Here is a 21,961-nt window from a genome sequence, read left to right on the forward strand (position 1 = left end):
GGTTGGTAAAGATCTTTTCCCAATTTGTTGGTTGCCGTTCTGTCCTATTGACAGTGTCTTTTGCCTTAAAGAAGCTTTAGTCCATGATTCTATTACTGAAGTTATCTCCAGGGTTTTATAGAGAGAACTTCTTTTTATTAATTATTCCATTCATTTACAACTTATATAATATCCCTGTTCCTGGTCACCCCTCCATAGCCCCCCATCTCTCTCCCCCATCCCCTTTACCTCTATGAAGGTGCCCTGCCTACCCACCCGGATCTGCCACACCTCTCCTGCATTCCCCTATGCTGTGGCATCAAACCTCCACAAGAGCAAGGGCCTCCCCTCCCACTGTTGTCAGACAAGGCCATCCTCTGCTACATATGTGTCTGGAGCCATGGATCCCTCCATGTATACTCCTTGGTTGGTAGTCTAGTCCCTGGGAAAACTGGGTAGTTCAGCCAGCCAACATTGATTTTACTATGGGGTTGTAATCCCCATCTGCTCCTCCAGTCCTTCTGACAGCTCCCCGACCAGGGTCCCTGAGATCAGTCTGATGATTGGCTCCAAACATCCACTTCCTTATCGGTCAGTTGCTGGCAAAACCTCCCCAGGAACAGCCATACCAGGTTCCTTTCAGCAAGCTCCTCTTGGCAACAGCCAACAGTTTTGGGGTTTGGTGTCTGCAGACGGGATGGATCCCCAGGTGGGGCAGTCCCTGGTGGACCTTCCTTTAGTCTCTGCTCCATTTTTTGCCCCTGTCTTTCCTTTGGACAGGAACATTTCTGGGTTAAAAACTTTGAGATGGGTGGGTGGCCCCATCCCTCAACTGGGGGCCATGCCTATCTACTGAGGTGGTCTCTACACTGTGAGCATTTCTGCTAAAGTCATCCCATTGGGTCCTGGGAGGTTCACTTCCCTGACATCTGGGACCCTCCAGTGACTACCCCCAGTTCCTCATCCCCCACTACGACATATTTTTATTCAACCTCCTGACTCCCTTTACCTTTCTCCCATCACCTCTAGTATGTGATACTACCCCCTCTTATTTCTTCCCCTCCTCTTGTTCCCAGATTCCCACTTCCTCCACCTCCTGAGATCATCCTGTTCCCCCCTCAATGAAGATCTGAAGCATGGACACCTTGATCTTCCTTCTAAGCTCCCTATGGCCTGTGAGTTGCATCATGGGCATTGTGAGCTTTTTGCTAATATCCACTTATCAGTGAGTACATACCATGTATGTTCTTTTGTTGGGGGTTATCTCACTCAAGATAATATTTTCTAGTTCCATCTATTTACCTGCAAATTTCATGAAGTAATTGTTTTTAATAGCTGAGTAGTACTCAATCATGTAAATGTACCACATTTTTTGTATCCATTCTTCTGTTGAGGGGCATCTGGTTTGTTTCTAGCTTCTGGCTATTATAAAGAAGTCTGCTATAAACAGTGGAACATGTGTCCTTATTCCATGTTGGAGTATCTTTTGGGTATATGCCCAGTAGTGGTATAGCTGGGTCTTCAAATAAAACTATTTCCAATTTTCTCAGGTGGCAGCCCCACTAGACACAAAGGAGTATTCCTCTTTCTCCACATCCTCACCAGCATCTGCTGTCACCTGAGTTTTTGATCTTAGCCATTCTGATTGATGTGTGGTAGAATCTTAAGGTTGTTTTTTGATTTGCATTTCCCTCATGACTAAGGATGTTGAACATTTCTTTAGGTGCTTCTTAGCCATTCACTATTCCTCAGTTGAGAATTTACTGTTTATCTCTGTACACCATTTTTAAAATAGGGTTATTTGGTTCTCTGGAGTCTAACTTATTGAGTTGTTTATATTTGGGACATTATCCCTCTATTGGATGTAAGGCTGGTAAAGATCTTTTCCCAATCTGTGGGTTGCCATTTTGTCCTATTGACAGTGTCCCGTGCTTTACAAAAACTTTTCAGTTTTATGGGGTTCCATTTGTCAACTGTGGATCTTAAAGCATTTGCCACTGGTGTTCTGTTCAGGAAGTTTTCCCCTGTGCCTGTGTGTTCTAGGCCATTCCCTACTTTCTCTTCTATTAGATTCAGCATATCTGGTTTTATGTGGAGGTCCTTGACTTGAGTTTTGTACAAGGAGATAAGAATGTATTGATGTGCATTCTTCTACATGCTGATCATCAGTTGAGCACCATTTGTTGAAGATACTGTGTTTTTTCCACTGGATGGTTTTAGCTCCTTTGTCAAAGATCAAGTGTCCATAGGTGTGTGGGTTCATCTCTGGGTCTTTAATTCTATTCCACTGATCTACCTGTCTGTCTCTGTATCAATACCATGTGGTCTTTTATCACTATTGCTCAGTAGTATAGCTTGAGGTTAGGGATGATGATTTCCCCCAGAAGTTCTTTTATTGTTGAGAATAGTTTCACTATCCTTGGTTTTTGGTTATTCTAAATGAATTTGAGAGTTGCTCTTTGTAACTCCATGAAAAATTGAGTTAGAATTTTGATGGGGATTGTGGATAAAACATTTTAAAGAAAGATTTTTAAGTCAGTCATACACTGAATATTACCAATTCTGTCCTTTCAGTAGCATTTACTCGCTACTGATTGGCAGTAGGATACTTTTGATATCCTATGTTTGTATATATGTCTCTTAACATTATGTTTTGAGTTTCTTTTAAACCAGATAGATTTTTAGTAATGGTGGCTTGAACAAAGGAAAGAACAGGATGAAGACAGCCTGAAATATATCAAGGCAGTTAAATGGGCACCCCACAATAATCACTCATTCTTTCCCTGAAAAAATATCAATATGCCTTCATCTCCCACAGGACAGACAACTCTAGAACACGAAAATTAAGAAATTAAGAAAAATTTCATGGCCCCAGAAAAGAGAAGAGACTTGGAAACAATGATTCATGGCAGAAAGAACATACCTCTCCAGCACTGTAACTCCGGAGCCTCTGAAGGTGCTGTCGGTGGGTCAGATGATTAGGAAGACGGCCATTCTGAAGAGGGATTCGGGGATCGATGAAAGTAGTAGCTCTACTGTTGTGGTCCACGAAGAAAGACTGCAGATGGACAGTAAGACAACACACTGTGACTCTTACAGGACTCAGTTTCTTAGTTTCATTTTCTGTGGCTGTGATCAAATACTTGGACAAAAGAAATTTAAGAGAGAGAAGGTTTGTCCTGGCTGAAAGTTAGAGGATACCTTGATCAAGATGGGAATGTCAAGGCAGCAGGAGCTTGAAACAGCTGCATCCACAATTAGGAACCAGAAAGAAAATGGATGCATGCTGTTCCACAGTTCCCCTTCTCCATCCAAATAGTCCAAGACCCTGGCCAGAGAATGCTGTCATATCAGGGTATGGCTTTTACTACCTCAATTAACGTAATTGAGAAAATCCTGCACACATGTTCAAAGACCATTTCTTAGATGCTTCTAGATTCTGTCAAGATGACAATTAACACTGGCTTCATAGTCATCATACTTATTTTTGGCCCTTTATCTTCCATATAATTTAAAATCTACCTGACACTCATCTAGTAGATGAGGAAAAACACATGGGCATTCAACAGTACTTGAATGAAGAGAATAACCAAGTTCCCCCCAAATCACAGTGTAGAGAGACAACTACAAAAATGCTTTTTGACATTTACCCTTAACATTTTTTATTCTCATGGCCATATAAAAAAATCTATGTGTTCTTTACACATAAAAGACATACTTTTGGTATAAAAAAAATTTCATATCAAATTCCTCCCAGAGAGAACTGATCTCCCAGCGGTACTGACACACAGGTTTGCAGGAGGGACAAGCCACAGTCAGAGACAGCAAGACCAGCTAACACCAGAGATAACCAGATGTCAAGAGGCAAGGGCAAGCACATAAGCAACAGAAAGCAAAGCTACTTGGCATGATCAGAACCCAGTTCTCCCAACACAGTAAGCCCTGGCTACCCCAAGACATCAGAAAAGCAAGACTGTGATTTAAAATCACATCTCATGATGATGATAGAGGACTTTAAGAAGGAAATAAATAAATCTCTTAAAAAAATACAGGAAAACACAGGTAAATAGCAAGACACCCTTAATGAGGAAACACAAAAATCCCTTAAAGAATTTCAGGAAAACATAATCAAATAGGTGAAGGAATTGAACAAAACCATTTAGGATATAAAAAATGGAAATAGAAACAATAAAGAAATCACAAAGAGAGACAATCCTGGAGATAGCAAACCTAGGAAAGAGATCAGGAGTCATAGATGCAAGCATCACCAACAGAATACAAGAGATAGAAGAGAGAATCTCAGATGTAGAAGACACCATAGAAAACATTGACACAACAGTCAAAGAAAATGCAAAATGAACAAAGCTCCTAACCCAAAACATCTTTGAAATCCAGGACACAATGAGAAGACCAAACCTAAGGATAATAGGTATAGAAGAGAGTGAAGATTCTTAACTTAAAAGGCCAGTAAAATCTTCAATAAAATTACAGAAGAAAACTTCCCTAACTTTAAGAAAGAGATGTCCATAAACATACAAGAAGCCTACAGAACTCTAAATAGATTGGATTCAAAAAGAAATTCCTCCTGTCCCATAATAGTCAAAACACCAAATGCACAAAACAAAGAAAGAATATTAAAAGAATTAAGAGAAAAAGGTAAAGTAACATATAAAGGCAGACTTATCAGAATTACACCAGACTTCTCACCAGAGACTATGAAAGCTAGAAGATCAGGGGCAGATGTCATATAGTTCCTAAGAGAACACAAATGCCAGCACAGGCTTCTATACCCAGCAAAACTCTCAATTACCATAGATGAAAAAACCAAGATATTCCATGACAAAACCAAATTACACAATATCTTTCCACAAATCCAGTCCTACAAAAGATAATAGATGGAAAACACCTATCCAAGGAGGGAAACCACACCTTAGAAAAACCAAGAAAATAATCTTCTTTTAACCAATCGAAAAGAAGATAGCCACATAAACATAAAAATAACACCCAAAACAACAGGAAGCAACAATCACTATTCCTTAATATCTCTTAACTTCAACGGACTCAACTCCCCAGTAAAATGACATAAACTAACAGACTATACATAAACAGGACCCAGCATTTTGCTGCATATATGACATGCACCTCAGTGTCAAAGACAAAAAAACAACGTTCCGTGCAAATGGTCCCAAGAAACAATCTGGAGTAGCCATTCTAATATCGAATAAAATTAACTTTCAACCAAAAGATATCAAAAAAGGAAGGACACTTCATACTCATCAAAGGAAACATCTACTAAGAAGTACTCTCAATTCTGTACATCTATGCTCCAAGTGACAGGGCAACCAGATTCATAAAAGAAACTTTACTGAAGCACAAAGCACACATTGCACCTCACACAATAATAGCAGGAGACTTTAACACTCCACTTTCATCAATGGACAGATCATAGAAACAGAGGCACAGTGAAACTAACAGAAGTTATAAACCAAGTGGATTTAACAAATATCTATAGAACATTTTATCCTAAAACAAAAGAATATACCTTCTTCTCAGTACCCTATGGTACCTTCTCCAAAATTGACCATGTAATAGGTCACAAAACAGGCAGCAACAGATACAAGAAGACTGAAATAATCCCATGCATCCTATCAGATTACCATAGACTAAGGTTAGTCTTCAATAGTAACAAAAACAACAGAAAGCCCACATACACATGGAAGCTGAACAACTCTCTACTCAATGATAACTTGATCAAGGAAGAAATAAAGAAAGAAATTAAAGACTTTTTAGAATTTAATGAGCATGAAGGCACAACATGCAGAAACTTATGAAACACAATGAAAGCAGTGCTAAGAGGAAAACACATATCTCTGAGTGTCTCCCAAAAGAAACTAGAAAGAGCATACACCAGCAGCTTACCAGCACACCTGAAAGCTCTCAAAAACAAAAAAAGTAAATACAGCCAAGAGGAGCAGACAGCAAGAAATTATCAAACTTAGAGCTGAAATCAACCATGTAAAATGAAAAAGAACTATACAAAGAATCAACAAAACCAGGAGCTGGTTCTTTGAAAAAACCAACAACATAGATAAACCCTTAGCTGGACTAACCTCAGGACACAGAGACAGTATCCAAATTAACAAAATCAGAAATGAAAAGGGAGATATAACAACAGAAACAGGAAATTCAAAAAATCATCAGATCCTACTACAAAAGTCTATATTCAACAAAAGTTGAAAATCTGGATGAAATGGACAATTTTCTAGACAGATACCAAATACCAAAGTTAAATTAGGATCAGACAAACCATGTCAGCAGTCCCATAACCCCTAAAGAAATAGCCGCAGTCATTAAAAGCCTCCTAACCAAAAAATGCCCAGGGCCAGATGGGTTTAGAACAGAATTCTATCTGACCTTCAAAGAAGACCTAATACCAATAGTCTTCAAACTATTCCACAAAATAGAAACAGAAGCTATGCTATGAAGCCACTATTATGCTGCGTATTCTTCCTTGGAGATGGAAACATTTCTGTCTAATCAGGAACTTGTCACAATTTCCTCTCATAAAGGACTTCATAAAAGATTTTTTCTACTTTTATCAAGTTTAGTGTTTCAGATAGATTTTAAAAACTGGTTGAGTACATATTACTTTTAGCTTCAGAAGACATTATGTATGTTTAAGGGGCATTTAAATATTATAAATTATTTTGATGATTTAAAATATTAGTGAGCAAGTTATTAAATTGAATGGTTTATAACAATTTAGTACCCTTTGTTGCTAGATTTTTCTGTTCCTTTTCACTACAGCATTATTAATTTTGCTAAATAATGAATAAGAAGAAAATGAAAGAGTTACAAATAGTAAAATAAGTCAAAATATTCCTACTCATAGATATGATTCTACACATGAGCAATGGTAAAGACTCACCTGAAACTTCTCACAGTTAATACACAATTCAGCAAAATGGTGGCAACAAACATAATCTCCAAATTAATAGCTTCATTATATGCCAATAACAATTATACCAAAAAATAAATAAAATAAGCAATCCCATTCATAATACCCACTTCCACAAACACAAATGCTTGAGAATAAACCTAACAAAAGAAACAAAAGATCTCTATAGTAAAAACTTTAAGACATCAAATAAAGAAAATTGATGATCCCAAGACAACAATGGATGTATTTAAATCTTGGGAGTTACCAACAGCCATTTAATTGGACTTCAGGCCCACTCATGGAGAGATAATTCATTCCTGGTGCTGAAAACTTAGCCAACTACCCATAGTTGGTAAGGGCATGGGCCCTAGAGGAGAACATACTACTTCTAATTTTCTATTTGTGGTCTAAGTACTTATTAATATATCATAGATATGTGTAGCCCTCTCCTCAAGGAAGCATCTTTTTCAGCAGATGGAGACAATTACAGAAAGTCACAAATTCTTAAAATATAGAGAACTGACTTGGGATGTGACACCTAATTGATATATCTACAGCACAATCCCTATACCTAAGGCTCAGAGAGTTTCATGGAAGATGGGGTAGAAATCTTGTAAGAGCCAGATCATAATGCCAACTGTAAGTGTTTTCTCTATATGACAGAACATCTGCAGCAATGAAATATAAAAATATGGCTGCCTAAAGAAGACCTTCACATTAACAACACTACCTGACATCCCAGCATAGATGGAGAAATCTTACAGGGCCCTGCCTCTAGATGCAGAGCTACAGGAAATGAATGGCTACTCAGAGAGGGAAACTCAATATTTTCCAGAGATGAGCTCATTGATATGCTATCCAATCCCAAGCAATTATCCCTAAATGCATCTCTTTACAAGCAGCAGAACCTAGCAAGCTCTCTGTCTCTGACTCTGTCTCTCTCTCTGTCTGTCTCTGTCTCTGTCTCCGTCTCTCTGTCTCTGTCTGTCTGTCTGTCTGTCTGTCTGTCTGTCTGTCTCTCTCTCTCTCTCTCTCTTTCTCTCTCTCTGTGTGTGAAATAAATAAAAAATAACGGAGCAGGAGAGAAACTGGTCTGATTTTAGAATATATGAAGAAATCAAAGAAGTAAATATTAAGAAAAAACTAATTTAATTTTAAAATCACTATAAAACTGAACAGAAAGTTTTAAAGTGAAAAAATACACATTTAAAGAGTGCTCAGGATCCTCAACTACCAGGTAAGTGAAGAGTACAATGATTAATATTCACTGGGCAATGGCGGCGCATGCCCTTAATCCCAGCACTTGGGAGGCAGAGGAAGGTGGATTTCTGAATTCAAGGACAGCCTCGAATTCCAGGATAGTGAGTTCTAGGACAGCCAGAGCTATACAAAGAAACCCTGTCTTGAAAAAAAAAAAAAAGAAGAAGAAGAAAAAAAAAAGGCCAAAAGAAAAAAAAGGAAAAAAAATGATTAATATTCTATTTCATCCCAGTCAGAATGGCTATTATCAGGAATACAAATAATAACAAATGCTGATGTTGAGGTGGTAAAAGACAAATTCTTGCTTGTTTGTGCATGTGTCAACCTGTGTAGCCACTCTGCTAATCATTTAGAGTGTTAAAAAGACCAAGCAAACAAAACATAATGAGATTGCATTCAGCTAAAAAGACAAATGAAATCATAAAATTTGTAGTTTAATAGGTGGAATTGAATAAAAATTATACTGGGGTAAGCTGTGATCTGAAATAATAATGCCACATGTATTATCTCATATGTAGAACCTAGCTTTGAATCTTTTGTTTTGGAATACATGTGACTGTCAGGAAACAAAGAAAGGGGTCACTGGGGTAGATACATTGAAGGAGGAGGGAGAGCAGAATACAGATGACAATGGAGAAGGTGAATACTCACAGAAAGATTTAAGCAGAGAGGAAATAAGGGATGGGGAAATGAAGAGATGGAGGAAGCATTAAGCAAAATGAAGAGCATATGACAAATCTGTATGGAAATCAACAGTCCTGAAATCTAGTTAAAGATATACATTAGGGTGTGGCAGAACATATGTGATATGAGAGAAATTAGAGGTTAACTAGAGGTTAAGGGGTTCAGACGGCACAGTGTTGGGGATTAAGGTGGATAGAATATGGGGAAGGCTAATCAAAATTATGAATGTATGAACATGGCCTTATAGAAAGTCACTAGTTTGCAATTCAATTAAAGTTATAAATAAAAAGCCTTGAAACAGAAGTACCTCTCATGGGTATGCTTCCAGAAATCATGAAAAATAGGCTTCAAATAGGATGCTATACAAAAAATGCCTAGGTTCATCAAATGGTATGCTAAGGATTATCACATCTGGAGTACTATATAAATCAACCGATTAAGTTATATCAGTAATGTGATGAGAGAAAACTATACCAGGCTCCTGTCAGCAAGCACTTCTTGGCATCTGCAATAGCGTCTGGGTTTGGTGACTGTATATGGGATGGATCCCCAGGTGGGGCAGTCTATGTGTGGCTTTTCCTTCAGTCTCTGCTCCACACTTTTTATTTCTTCCTGTGAATATTTTATTCTCCCTTCTAAGAAGGACTGAAGTATCCACACTTCGGTCTTCTTCTTGAGCTTCACGTGGTCTGTGAATTGTATCTTGAGTATTCAGAGTTTTTTGGCTAATATCCATTTATCAGTAAATGCATACCATGTGTGTTCTTTTGTGACTTGGTTACCTCACCCAGAATGAAATTTTTTAGTTCCATCTATTTGCCTAAGAATTTCATGAAGTCATTGTTTTTAATAGCTGAGTAGTACTCCATTGTGTAAATGTACCACGTTTTATGTATCATTTCTCTGTTGAAGGACATCTGGGTTTTTTCCAGATTCTGGCTATTATAAATAAGGCTGCTATGAACATAGTGGAGCATGTGTCCTTGTTGGAGAATCTTTTGGTTATATACTCAGGAGTTGTATAGTTGGGTCCTCAAATAAGCCTGAGAGATACAGAAGCAGAGGCTCACAGCCAGCCATTGGACCAAGCATAGGGTTCCCCAATGGAGGAGTTAGAGAAAGGACTGAAGGAACTGAAGGGGTTTGCAACCTCATAGGAACAACAACAATATGAACTAACCAGATCCCCTAGAGCTCCCAGGGATTAAGCCATCAACAAAGGAGTACACATGGCTCCAGCCGCTTATGTAGCAGAGGATGGCCTTGTCATGCATCAATGGGAGGAGAGGTTCTTGGTCCTGTTAAGGTTCCATGCTCCAGTGTAGGGGAATGTCAGGTCAGGGAGGAGGGAGTCAGTGGTTGGGGGAGCACCCTTATAGAATCAGGGGGAGGGGGATGGGATAGGGGCATTCCGGAGGGGAAACCGGGAAAGGTGATAACATTTGAAATGTAAATAAATAAAATATCCAAGAAAAAAAATATGAACCTGGATTGAAGAAAATAAGTACTTGCCAAGTCAAAAAAAAAAAAGTGGTAAGAGTGTTGTAAAAATATAATAATCTGAATTTGACTGAAATATCAGTAGATTAAAATTTAAATTTATGAAATGATTATATAAAAATTTAGGCAAACAAATATCAGCTAGATCAAAAAATGTTAAAATGAGATTTTATTATTCAAATATATGTTTAGAGGTTCATAAATTAAATGTTTCTTAGATTTGTGCATGTTGTATTTTTTAGTAAAAATTCCTATAAATTGAGTTGATTACCAAGGTGAAAGTTAGAAAAATATTGAAGATTATTGATTTATACTAAACTACCTAATAAATCTTGTACAGATTTATTATCATACCATAGATGATTTTTTAATGCTTATTTTTAAAATTTATTTTTATTAAATTTGTTTTTGACCTCCCAAAGACCAAGAATAATGCTCAATGATCTAATTAATTAGATCATGGGATCATGCTAGACATAAATAATGTATTTTAGATTAGTGGAGTTTCATTTTTAATGACACCCTATATAGTAAATGACTTTCTGAGTCAACAAAACAACCAACAAATGTCGGAGTTGGGTAGCAGGTGTTGTAAGGACAAAAAAGTGTGAGGAATACCCCAAAAGCTGAAAATAAATTTGACATTTGCTTCTTTAGTTGATGCTAATATTTAATATTCAGTTATTTCTTCTGTTCTTTTTATTCTTGTTTCTTCTTCAGGAACCTCTATATGTAAGTCTTTCATCCCTATATAGATTTATTGGGGGCCAGCTAAATGCTAGGCAGTATTCTTGGCCTTGGGGTTTCACAAACAATTAAAATAAAGATTCCTACATTCTTGGAGCTCAGCATTCTACTGAAAAAGGATAATTATTTTAGTGTATGGGTTAAAGACAAAGAGAAAGCTACATTACTCAGTTGGTTATGAGGTGGGTGGGCCTTATATAGAAAGGATGGAAATGGTTTTTGAGAGTCTTGCGCTTTAGGACCTTTTCCTTCACAGGCTGAAATCTGATCATTTCCTTCTGTCACGTTGGGCACTACTTTTTATGTTCACAACACTTTGGCAGTGTCATAGCTCCTTCTTCCTCCTTGATGAATTTCTGCTTAGATTTATCCTGTGTACTTACACCATTCCCAGAAAATTTTAAAATGTTTATTTTCAGCATATTTCTGTGTGCTTTCTCTTAACTAGTTTTTTGTCTAAGGCATCTTCCTTATGTTTAATAGTGGTCACTTTTTTTTTCCCCTCCAGCGTCCTCAGGATGACAACCAGTCATCTTTTAAAGATGTCTAACCTAGTATCTTCTCTCTCTTTCTTCAGAGGTTTAACATTTTTATTGTATAGGTCCTTGCCACGCATACTTGCATGGTGGCGGTATTTGAGGCGAAAACTTTAAGGAAAGTCAGTCTCCTGCCTCCGCATTGACGCCTGGCACCCCAAACTCAGAGATGGCTCAGATATGTCTTCGTACTTGTGTGCTAGGAACTCACCAAGATATCATTTCTTCACAGCTAACAAAAGAAAATTCGGACTTTGCTTTCTGACCTTCATCAATGTTCCAACTTCCTAGTCAAACCCTGGCTTGGAAGGTTAAGTCATTCATACTAATAGCCTCCAGCATTGTAAGGCATAAAAGCTTACAGAATGAGCAAACTATCCCAGGGCAAGATCAGGTGAAATCCTCATTCTTAGTTAAATTAGGCAGGCCATATTAGATTTGCAGCTGAATCACTCTTAGGAACTGGCCTAGCAGGTGTTTCCTGGGGCTAGCTCCCACTGGCCCAGAAAAGCAACTTAGTTGAAAAGCTTACCTGGGCCCACCCAGCCTGTAACCATAGCAACGAGCTGAAGAGGAGCTGTTATCTGCTTTTTAGAAGCCAGGTGATTCTGGTCAGAGCTAAGCTTTCTTTCAGATTGTAATCCTTGTTTAGTTCCTGCCAAATTAACATGTATTTACTTTGCTGCCTGACTCATTGTGTTCCTAACTAGAGCTCTGAACCTGTACTTTGTTTTGATGTATTTTGATCATTGTACCATCTGACTTTTTCAAACCTTTCTGTATGGACTATTTAAACCTGACTCCATATTTGAAAAATACACTCAGATTTTACACCACCCGTGTGTAGTCTGTTTGTCAAAGCCGAATCCCGTGCCCACCTGGCCAGAATCCCTTGTCCCGCGGAACAGGGACCCCGCGAGAAATCCCGGTCCGTGGCAGGTCCTTCACCTCCTTAGTTAGGTTTATTCCAAGATATTTTTTTTGAGGCTATTGTGAATGCCTTATTGTGAAGGAGGGCATGTCCATGATCTCTTTCTCCATAAGTTTGTTGTTGTATGGGAAATCTATTGATCTATGATCTATTGATTCTGTATCCTACCACATATAACTGATTAATAGAGTAAGTGCACGTCTTCCCAAAAGCTTCTTGCCCATTCATTGAAATCCTGATCAAAATCTCCATCTTATTCTTCACAAAATAGAAAAAAAAATCTGTCCAAAAATTCATATGGAATCACAACAGGCCTAGGATAGCCAAAACAATCCCAATTAAAACAAACAAACAAACAAACCAATGCTTGAGGGATCACCATTTCATACCTTAAAATATTACAGAGCTATAGCAACAAAAACAATGTAGTATGAAACAATAGCAAAAATAGTGTTGGAAAAATGGATGCATGTCAACATGGAGAAGAAAACTAACTCCAAATGCACTACAGATCTCAGTGTAAAACCTGAAACACTGAAAACTATGAGAAGAAAGCATACACAGAACCCTATATAGTAAATGACTTTCTGAGTTAACAAAACAACCAACAAATGTTGGAGTGGGGTAGCAGGTGTTGTAAGGACAAAAAAGTGTGAGGAATACCCCAAAAGCTGAAAATAAATTATCATATGACCCAGATATACCACTTCTTGGCTAATACCCAGAGGATTTCACATTTGATTCCATAAATATTTGCTCAGCCATGTGTATTGCTGCTCTATTCACAATAGCTAGGAAGTGGAAACAATCTAAATGTCCTTCAATTGAAGGATGAATATTGAAAATGTGGTATGTAAATACATGAAATACTATTCAGTTGCAAAAAAATGAAAATTATAGTTTAATGGATTGAATTAGAAAAGATCATGCTGAGTGAGGTCACACAGATCCAGAAAGATACATGTTCTGTCTCATCAGAGACCCCTATCTCCAAATGTTTAGATGTGAATACATATCCTGAAGTAACTGCAGAAGTAAAGAAGGTAAAGAAAAAAAAGGACCACTGATAGGGTAGGCAGACAATAGAGTAATATAAAAGAGTATAGCAGTATATACATGATTTAAAAAATGTGGGTTCTTATAAGGGTAAGGAAGAAGGAGGAGGCTAAAACAACAGCTAAGATGTTTGAAAAAGTCATAAGAAATCATACTATTAACTGTCTGAAATACTTACCATCCCCTACACATAAGTAGATTTATAAATATACATATGTAGTTTAAATAGAAATTTCACATCTGGGCTGACAACACTCCCTCCAAGAGCCAAATGCCATCTAATGAAAACCACATAACACCAAACATGAGATGTTCTCCTTAGTGTTGCTGGTCAGAGTATTCCTAGAGACTCCTAAAACATTACAGGTTATTGCTACTGCCCATGGTTATTCTCACCCCATCCCTGCAAGAGGTGCAAGGTAGACCTATTGTTGAAGATACCACACACTTCAAAAACAAGGCCTAGAGGGTTCTGAATTGGAACTGGCCTGACAGTATTCCTCCCTGAGGACTAGCTTTCCATGGTACCAGAAGATGCCATGCAAACTTCCAAAGGAAAGAAGCAAACCAACTTTCTTACCTAGTTATATCTATAAATCAGAAAGACCAGAATGTCATTGCACAATAGTGGCTTGTGTCCTTAGAGGTAACCAATAGCTCCCTTGTTGGATGTTAACGCTGAATAAGAAAGAAATCATGCATGAAGCTGGAAACTTGGCCAACTACCCAGGGATAGTGAAGTCATGGATCTTGGAGGAGAAGCTACATCCACCGCTTTACTGAAGCAGCACAATCCCTAACTACATTCTAAATATTTATCTATATATACACAGATTGTGGGTCTTCCTTCTGCTTAGGGGGCTATGGGAGTCTGGCCCATGATGGTGGAGGAAGCAGAAGTAGTGAGCAGGGTTTGGATGGTCGTGAGTATGACAGAAGGACTTCTAGAGAATGCTTCAGTGAGTCAGCCCTACTTTACTGATTCAGGGGTAGGGCATATAAGGGCTCTTAGGAGTATGTGCGGAAAGTGCTAATTGGTCACAACACAGTACCTAATTATAAGAATGATTGTCATAGACTCATATATTTGAGTAATTGGTCTCAGTTGATGGAATGGTTTGGAAGACATGGTGTGTTTAAATAAGAATCCCGAATTTAAGGTACTATTTGAAGTGTTTAGTCAATGCTTTATGGCTGTGGAGAGACTTCCCCCCCCCCCAAGACTATAGTAACTCTTATAAAAAAAACCCATTTAATTAGAGCTTACTTACATGTTGAGAGGTTTAGTTCATTATCACCACGGAGGGAAGCATGGTAGCATACAGGCAAACATGGAGCTTTAGAAGGGGCTAAGAGCTTTACAACTGGATTGGTAGGGATCAGGGAGAAAGAGTGAGCCACTAGGTCTGGCTTGTGCTTCTGAAACCTCAAAGCCCACCTCCAGTAATACACTTCTCCCAACAAGGCCACATGTCCTAGTCCTTTTAAATTATGCCACTCCCTATGAGTCTGTGGGGCCATTTTTATTAAAACCACCGCATCCCACTCCCTGGACCCCATAGGCTTGTAGCCATATCAGTACAAAATGCATTCAGTCCATCTTTAAGTCAAATAGTCTACCAGTCTCAAATCTATTTAAAAGTCCAGAGTCCAAAGTCTCTTCTGAGACTCACAGTAATCTCTAAACTATAATCCCCTATAAAATCAAAATAAAAAACAGATTACATACTTCCAACATATAAGGTACAGGATATATACCACTGTTCTAAAAATACTAGACTGAAATAAAGCAAACAAAACAAAACAAAACAAAACAAAAAACATCTGGGCAAACTGCATCTCCATATCTGATGTCAAATTGCTTTCAGCTTTGCTGACTGTCACATATTTCTCTCTCTCTCTCTTGGGCTGGTTCAAAACTTGGTCTGTAGCTTTCCTAGCTAGGTATTCTATGGTTCCGGCATTTCCAACATCTTGAGGTCTACCAGATAATTCAGGCCTTACTTTCGCAGCTTCACTCAAGGGCATCTCTGGGGCTCCACGCAAGGACACCCCAGACACAGGTCTGACTTCTGTGGCTTTCCTTAGTTGCAGAGGGAGATTCCACAACCTTCTTTATGTATCCTTGACTTCAAAACCAGAACCACATGGCTGAAGCTGCCTCATTCTGCTGCTTGCTTGGGCTGGAACATGGCCCACTTATTCAAATACATTTTTACCAGCTTTCTGTTTTTGATGGTTTTCTTCACTGCCTAAGTTTGGCCAGCCTAGAACTTGCTCTGTAGACTAGGCTGGCATCAAACATAGAGATCTGCCTGTCTCTGCATTCTGAGTGCTGGAAATAAAGGTGTATACCACCATGCCAGACCCTAAGCTTTTCTTTAATTCCTTTTTACAAGTTGGAAGCTTAGCTGGGTCGGGTCTTGCTTTTAGCTCACCACTCCCTTTATTCTATTTAGCATCAGGCTTTTCTTTAGTCTGTTTTCACTTCTTGGCATTCCCTTTCTCCTCCAACAGTACATGTTGTGTCTTTTATTGCTCAGCTTGTTTCAACAAGGCCCCACCTATTCCAGCAAGACCACGCTTCTTAATTCTACTCCCTAAGCATTCAGATATGAGCCCGTGGAGGGCCATTCTTATTGAAACCACCACAGGAAGGACTAGGAGGACTAGGAGGTATGGCCTAGCTGGAATTGGTGTGGTTTTGTTGGGAAAATGTGTCACTGGAGTGGACTTCAAGATTTCAAAGTTCACGCCAGCACCCCTGCACCCTCTCCCCAGCCTACAGTTTAGGATGTAGCTCTCAGCTACCTCTCTAGCATCATACCTGCCTACCTCTATGTCTGCTGCTGCCATGATGATCATGGACTAAGTCTCTGAAACTTTAAGCAAGCTTCCAATTAAATGCTCTCGTTTATAAGAGTTACGTTCATCATGGTGTCTTTTCACAGCAACAGAACAATGACAAATATAGAAGTATTAAGAGGTGTGTTACTGGAGGCAGGATTTAAGGTTGCAAGAGACTTGTGTCTTTCCCAGTAATTATCCTTCCTCAGGATGTGAACTCTCAGCTCCAGCACTATGCCTGCTGCTATGTTTTCTGCCATGATAATCATGGGTTTTAACCCTGTGAAACCATAAGTCTCAAATTAAATGCTTTCTTTTTGGAAGTTGACTTGGTCATAGTAAAGTAACTAAGACAGGCCATTGAACGAAATCACTCAATGGAAAATTTAAAGGTGTAAAGTTGGATGGTAGTCGTGGACCAAGCAGTATTTTGTTCCTCAGACAGCAGTGGCACGATTTGACTTCTAGAAGGAAGAAGCAAAAAATGCTAAACATCACATAAGGCATTGTATACACTTTGTGGAATGAGTAAGAAATCTGTTGTGGAAGTCACTGCTTCCCTTCTTCTCAGGGGGCCAATATTACAGCTCGGAGACATGTAAGCTCCCTTCCCCACAGTTTCCCCTCACTTTCTTCCTTATCTTCTGCATTGGGGAATCTTGGTGTTTGGCGATAGCCCCACATATTGATTATTCTCACCTTTCCCTGATGATCAGTTTTGATCTCCCAACCCCGGGGCAGTTCCAGCCGAGTATCTGCAAACATGTTGATGAAATTCACCAGGTCCCGGTTGTGCTGGTAGCGCTCAAAATTGCGAGCATCTCGTCGGACTTTTAAAATCATATGCTTCAAGCAAGTGCTACTCGTAAAAACCCTGTAGGCACTCTGAGATGGATTGGGGGAAATGAAGGGAGAGGAGACGGTGTTAGAAAAGGCAGAGAAAACACATTGAGGGCTTTAACACGGTATGAGTCCAACCTGGTATTGATTTGTGTAAGCTGGAAAGTCAGGCTTTAGAAACCGGGCTCAACAAGGAAATGTGCACTCAACTCCTCTAGGCATATTTGTCTGGCTGATTCTACTTGACCTTCAGGGTCTCATTCTAGTGTCAGTTACACTTGGGCTCTTTCAGGCTTTACTGTATGTCTCTGAACATTGCTCTTCTCCTTCCCATTTCCTCTGATTGCAGGGCTATGGTTTAGATTCTTTTATCTATCTAACCCATGATAGGAGGTATAGTTAAAGTTAGACTTCAGAACCCTATCATACTAGTGAATCTTATATAACATCTATGGGTGAGGGCGTGAGAAGAAAAGAAGGCTGCTTTAAGACTTGCTAAGTTAGTCAAATTATAATTTTATGTTACATAGGCACCAAAGTGCTTGATGAAGCTACACATCTGGTGTTGGAGTTGGGTGAGCATTCACATGCTCCTTTATGCACAGTACTGTGATGAAAGAACACTGTAGAAAGCTAAAGAAGGTCATCAGCCTAGTGTTTCCCATATTCCCAAGGCCCACATGAAGCTCAGTATATACAGCAAAGTATATGTGCAGTATCTGGCATACTTATTATCCTTTATGATTCCCCACTACCTCATTGGGGATTGCTCTGCAATTGTTCGGGAATTGGGGATAAACCCTGATTTCCTTCTTTCCCAGCCACAGCCTCTGTCCCTGCATCAAATCACTGCACCTGCCTCACAGTCACCACTAATGTTGGTACCCAAATAGAAACAACCTAGTATTTCTTGAGTTTCGTCTATTATTCATCAGTTGACCATAGGAGGTCCAAGCAGCATTAACTGTTTTCTCAGCATTCTCTTGGCGCTAAGCCATTTCTCCCTACTCTTTCAGTACCTCATTGAACTTGGGACTTTAATAATTTTTTTTTTGCTTGATTGGTTCAATCAGCCTTTAATCTTGGACTCTCAGCAGTTCTCTGAGACTCTGCCAGAGAAATTCTTCACCAGACTACCTAGAATTCAGAGCTGCTCTCCCAGAGTACCATGGGCTTATGTTGTCATCTGAATAGAGTAGTACCTTAGTGTTTGCCAGGGTGCTGATTCTTCATTATTTCATCCATGTCTGCATCCATAGTGAAGCCACTTTGTAGTCCTGGCTGCTACATTCTTCCTAATACACTGCCCCACTTGTTTGGGCTTCTTCCCATTCTCTTTAAACTTCCAAGACTCAATTCAGCCTTTGCCTCATGTATCATGTCACCCAGGTAGTATCTCTCAATTTGCTCTCTCTCAATTTGGATTCTGTCCTGTCACATTAGATTGACAGTCTTACATATGTGTTTCCCCAAAACAGATACCTGTTGACACTTAGGTGTCTCCTGAATCTGTTTTTGTGATTCTCATCTCTGGCCCAAATTACAAAGAAGTTTGTGAAATAGAAGAATTAGTGAATACTATAATGTACATTTTGGGAAAATGTCCCTGAAATTTCAAGGAAAAAAGCATATATGTGAAGCCAAATCACAAATAATATTAAAATATTTTAAAACTATATCAAAAGCTAACCTAGTTATTATTTAAAAGAAAGTGTCTAAGATATTTTTAAATAAAGATGAGTTTATAAAATAGTCATGAGTGGATAGTATTTGTACACTTTATACTCTTGTTTTTTAAAAAGGTAAGACCAATAAAACCAGCATGTATTTGTTTCCAAGGAATTTTCACTAACATGATCCTGAAGAAAGCCTTGGGAAGGCTGTTGAGGTTTGGTCTTGCTCTATATTGTAATGCTAAGTGCAGGCCTCCAAGACCTGGAGTCTGCAGGTAGACCCAAGGGATGCTATGTGATCTTGCCCCCAAGTTATTTTTGATAGGCAGATAAAGATGCAGATAGCCAATAGCTGGGCAGAAGAGACAGAAGTGGGGTTTAGGATTTCTAGGCTTAGGGTTGGAGGAGAACCATGAGGAGAAAACGAAGGTAGAGGAGGAAGGAGAAGCCACCATGGATTAGGTAAGCCATAAAAACATGGCCCAGAGGGAGTTAAGAGCATCTCAGATGAAACATAGTAAGTAATAATTTGGGGTTATTGATGGAAAAGAGATTCTAATAGCATAGGGGTAGATATCTGCCCAGCTCTAGTGCTGATTAAGGCTTATTGTAAATATAGAGGTTGCATGTGTCTTTTATCTGGGGATTGAATAATCAAGGCCAAGTAGAAATCCCAGGCCAGGATTAAATAATTTCTACAATAGAAGGAAATAAAGTTTCTTAGTCCTTCCTTCTTTATTGGGAGATTCACATGGAAAAGTATAGTCTGAGTTGCTCACACACACACACCCATTAATGAAAAAAAATGGGGCATACATTTGAAAAAGTAAAGGGAAAATTTGGAGGAAAGAGAAAGGGGATGAGGAAATGATATAATTATAATCTTAAAAGATAAAATAAATAAAGTATTCCTTCTTTCCCCTAGCTCACTGAGTAAAATTGTAGCCCCTTTATCTTATTAAATGACTACATAAAACTCTTCTTGGGTTTTCAGGGAGCCAGTCCACCCTGCCTTTATTTTGGGAGCACTCACATAATTGGCATGCAACACAGTGAAGAACTCAGGATTGGTGATGAACTTGACCGCTGGAGACTGCAGCAGCAAGGTGACCTTCTGTGAGTTGACAGGAGAAAGTGACCCTTCTCTCCTCAGATCTAGAAACATGAAGCAAAGTAATGGAATATGTTGTGAGAAAAGTCCTCCCGTATGGAGCACGTGTCTTCCCATAGCAGAGCACAGACTCCCACTCACATGGCAGACACTTGCTTTTTCATAGTGACAAGACCATGTCAAGAATTTCAAGTGTTTCTTGTCTAAAGTGCTTGATACCAAAAGTGCTTCATATTTTTTCCAAATTTATGAACATATGCATATACAGAATGAGATATTTTATAGCCATACATAGACTTGCCATACAAGTCTGAATTGCCAGAACCCTGTAAAGCTCCGAGCAGGAGCGCACCTATAATCCAAGCTTCCTATGGAGAGATGGGAGGCAGAGACAAGAGAATTCCCTGGAAGCTCTCAGTCCAACTAGACTGTTGTACACAAAAACCCAATAAAGATCCTGTCTCAAATGAGGTGGAAGGTGACAACACTTGAGGTTGCCCCTTGATTTTGTGAGCATAAAATAAAATGTATGTACCTTCCATTTACATCTTATAGCCTAGAGGTAATGACCTTTTTTCAAAAAAAGCAGTATCACAATATAGTGAGATCTAAATTTAAACTCATGATCTTCTAGTCTCTGTTCCCTAAGTCCTGGAAGTAAAATCATGTGGTATCATACTTGATTTATAATTTTTTATTTAAATATCTTAAATAATTTTATGCATGAACCTCAGAATTTTCCTTTTGTGGCCCCATGTTGGCATACTAAATAATCTGGATATATTTTTGAGTATTTCAAAATTTGAGTTTTTAAAAGTCAGGAATCTTTCACTTGTTTGCTTAGAGCTACCTCAAGATATTTTACATTATTTGTGGCTATTGTGAAGGGAATTGTTTCCCTATTTTCTTTCTCAGCCTGTTTATCATTTGTATAAAGGAATGCTACTGATTTATTTAAGTTAGTTGTTTATCAGCTGGAGAAGTTCTCTGGTAGAATTTTTGGGGTCGCTTATGTATGCTATCATATCATCTGCAAATAGTGATACCTTTATTTTTTCTTTGCCAATTTGTATCCTCTTAATCTCTTTTTCTTGTCTTATTGTTCTACCTGACACTTCGAGTACTATATTGAATTGATATGGGGAGAGTGGGGATCCTTGTGTTGTCCCTGATTTCAGCGGGATTGCTTCAAGTATCTCTCCATTTAATTTGATATTGGCTGTTGGTTTGCAGTAAATTGGCAATTGCTTTTACTATGTTTAGGTATGGCCTTGAATTCCTGATCTCTCCAATATTTTAAACATGAAGGGCTGTTGTATTTTGTCAAATGCTTTTTCTGCATCTAAGGAGATGATCGTGTGATTTTTTTCTTTGAGTTTTTTTATATAGTGTATTATTACATTAATGGATTTTTGTATATTGAACCAACCTTGCGTCCTTGGGATGAAACCCAGTTGATTGTGGTGAATGACGGTTTTGATGTGTTCTTGGATTCAGTTTGCAAGAATTTTATTGAGTATTTTTGCATCGATATTCACAAGGGAGATTGGTCTGAAGTTCTCTTTTTGTTTTTGTCCTTGTGTGGTTAAGTATCAGAGTACTTGTAGCTTCACAGAATGAATTAGGTAGTGTTCCTTCTGTTTCTTTTTTTTTTTTTAAAAGCTCAAAGTCTTTTTATTTTATATTTTATTTTATTTTATTTTTTTTCTTTTCTTTATTTACATGTAAATTTCTCCATTCCCAGTTTCCCCTCCAAAAAAACAAAGAAACAACCAAAAACAACCAAAATAAACCCCTGTTGCCTCCTACTTCCCCATGCCTGCCACCCTGCCCTCTCCCACTTTCTGGCCCTGGCAT

At 38.6% G+C, this 21,961-nt stretch overlaps 1 protein-coding gene across 5 annotated transcripts in view; it reads right to left on the minus strand.

Moving 5' to 3' along the window:
• The window catches only part of Hecw1 (HECT, C2 and WW domain containing E3 ubiquitin protein ligase 1), a 361,630-nt gene that overhangs the window by 84,257 nt on the left and 255,412 nt on the right, over positions 1-21,961 (minus strand). For all 5 annotated transcript variants that reach the window (XM_031359678.1, XM_031359677.1, XM_031359674.1 and 2 more), the window contains 3 exons: positions 20,027-20,148; positions 17,180-17,365; positions 2,903-3,037 (listed from right to left, as the gene is read on the minus strand). In XM_031359678.1, coding sequence (XP_031215538.1) covers positions 2,903-3,037; positions 17,180-17,365; positions 20,027-20,148 — 443 coding nt within the window. The remainder of the gene's footprint in view (positions 1-2,902; positions 3,038-17,179; positions 17,366-20,026; positions 20,149-21,961) is intronic.

Source organism: Mastomys coucha, unplaced genomic scaffold (genome assembly GCF_008632895.1).
Source record: "Mastomys coucha isolate ucsf_1 unplaced genomic scaffold, UCSF_Mcou_1 pScaffold7, whole genome shotgun sequence".
NCBI lineage: Eukaryota > Metazoa > Chordata > Mammalia > Rodentia > Muridae > Mastomys > Mastomys coucha.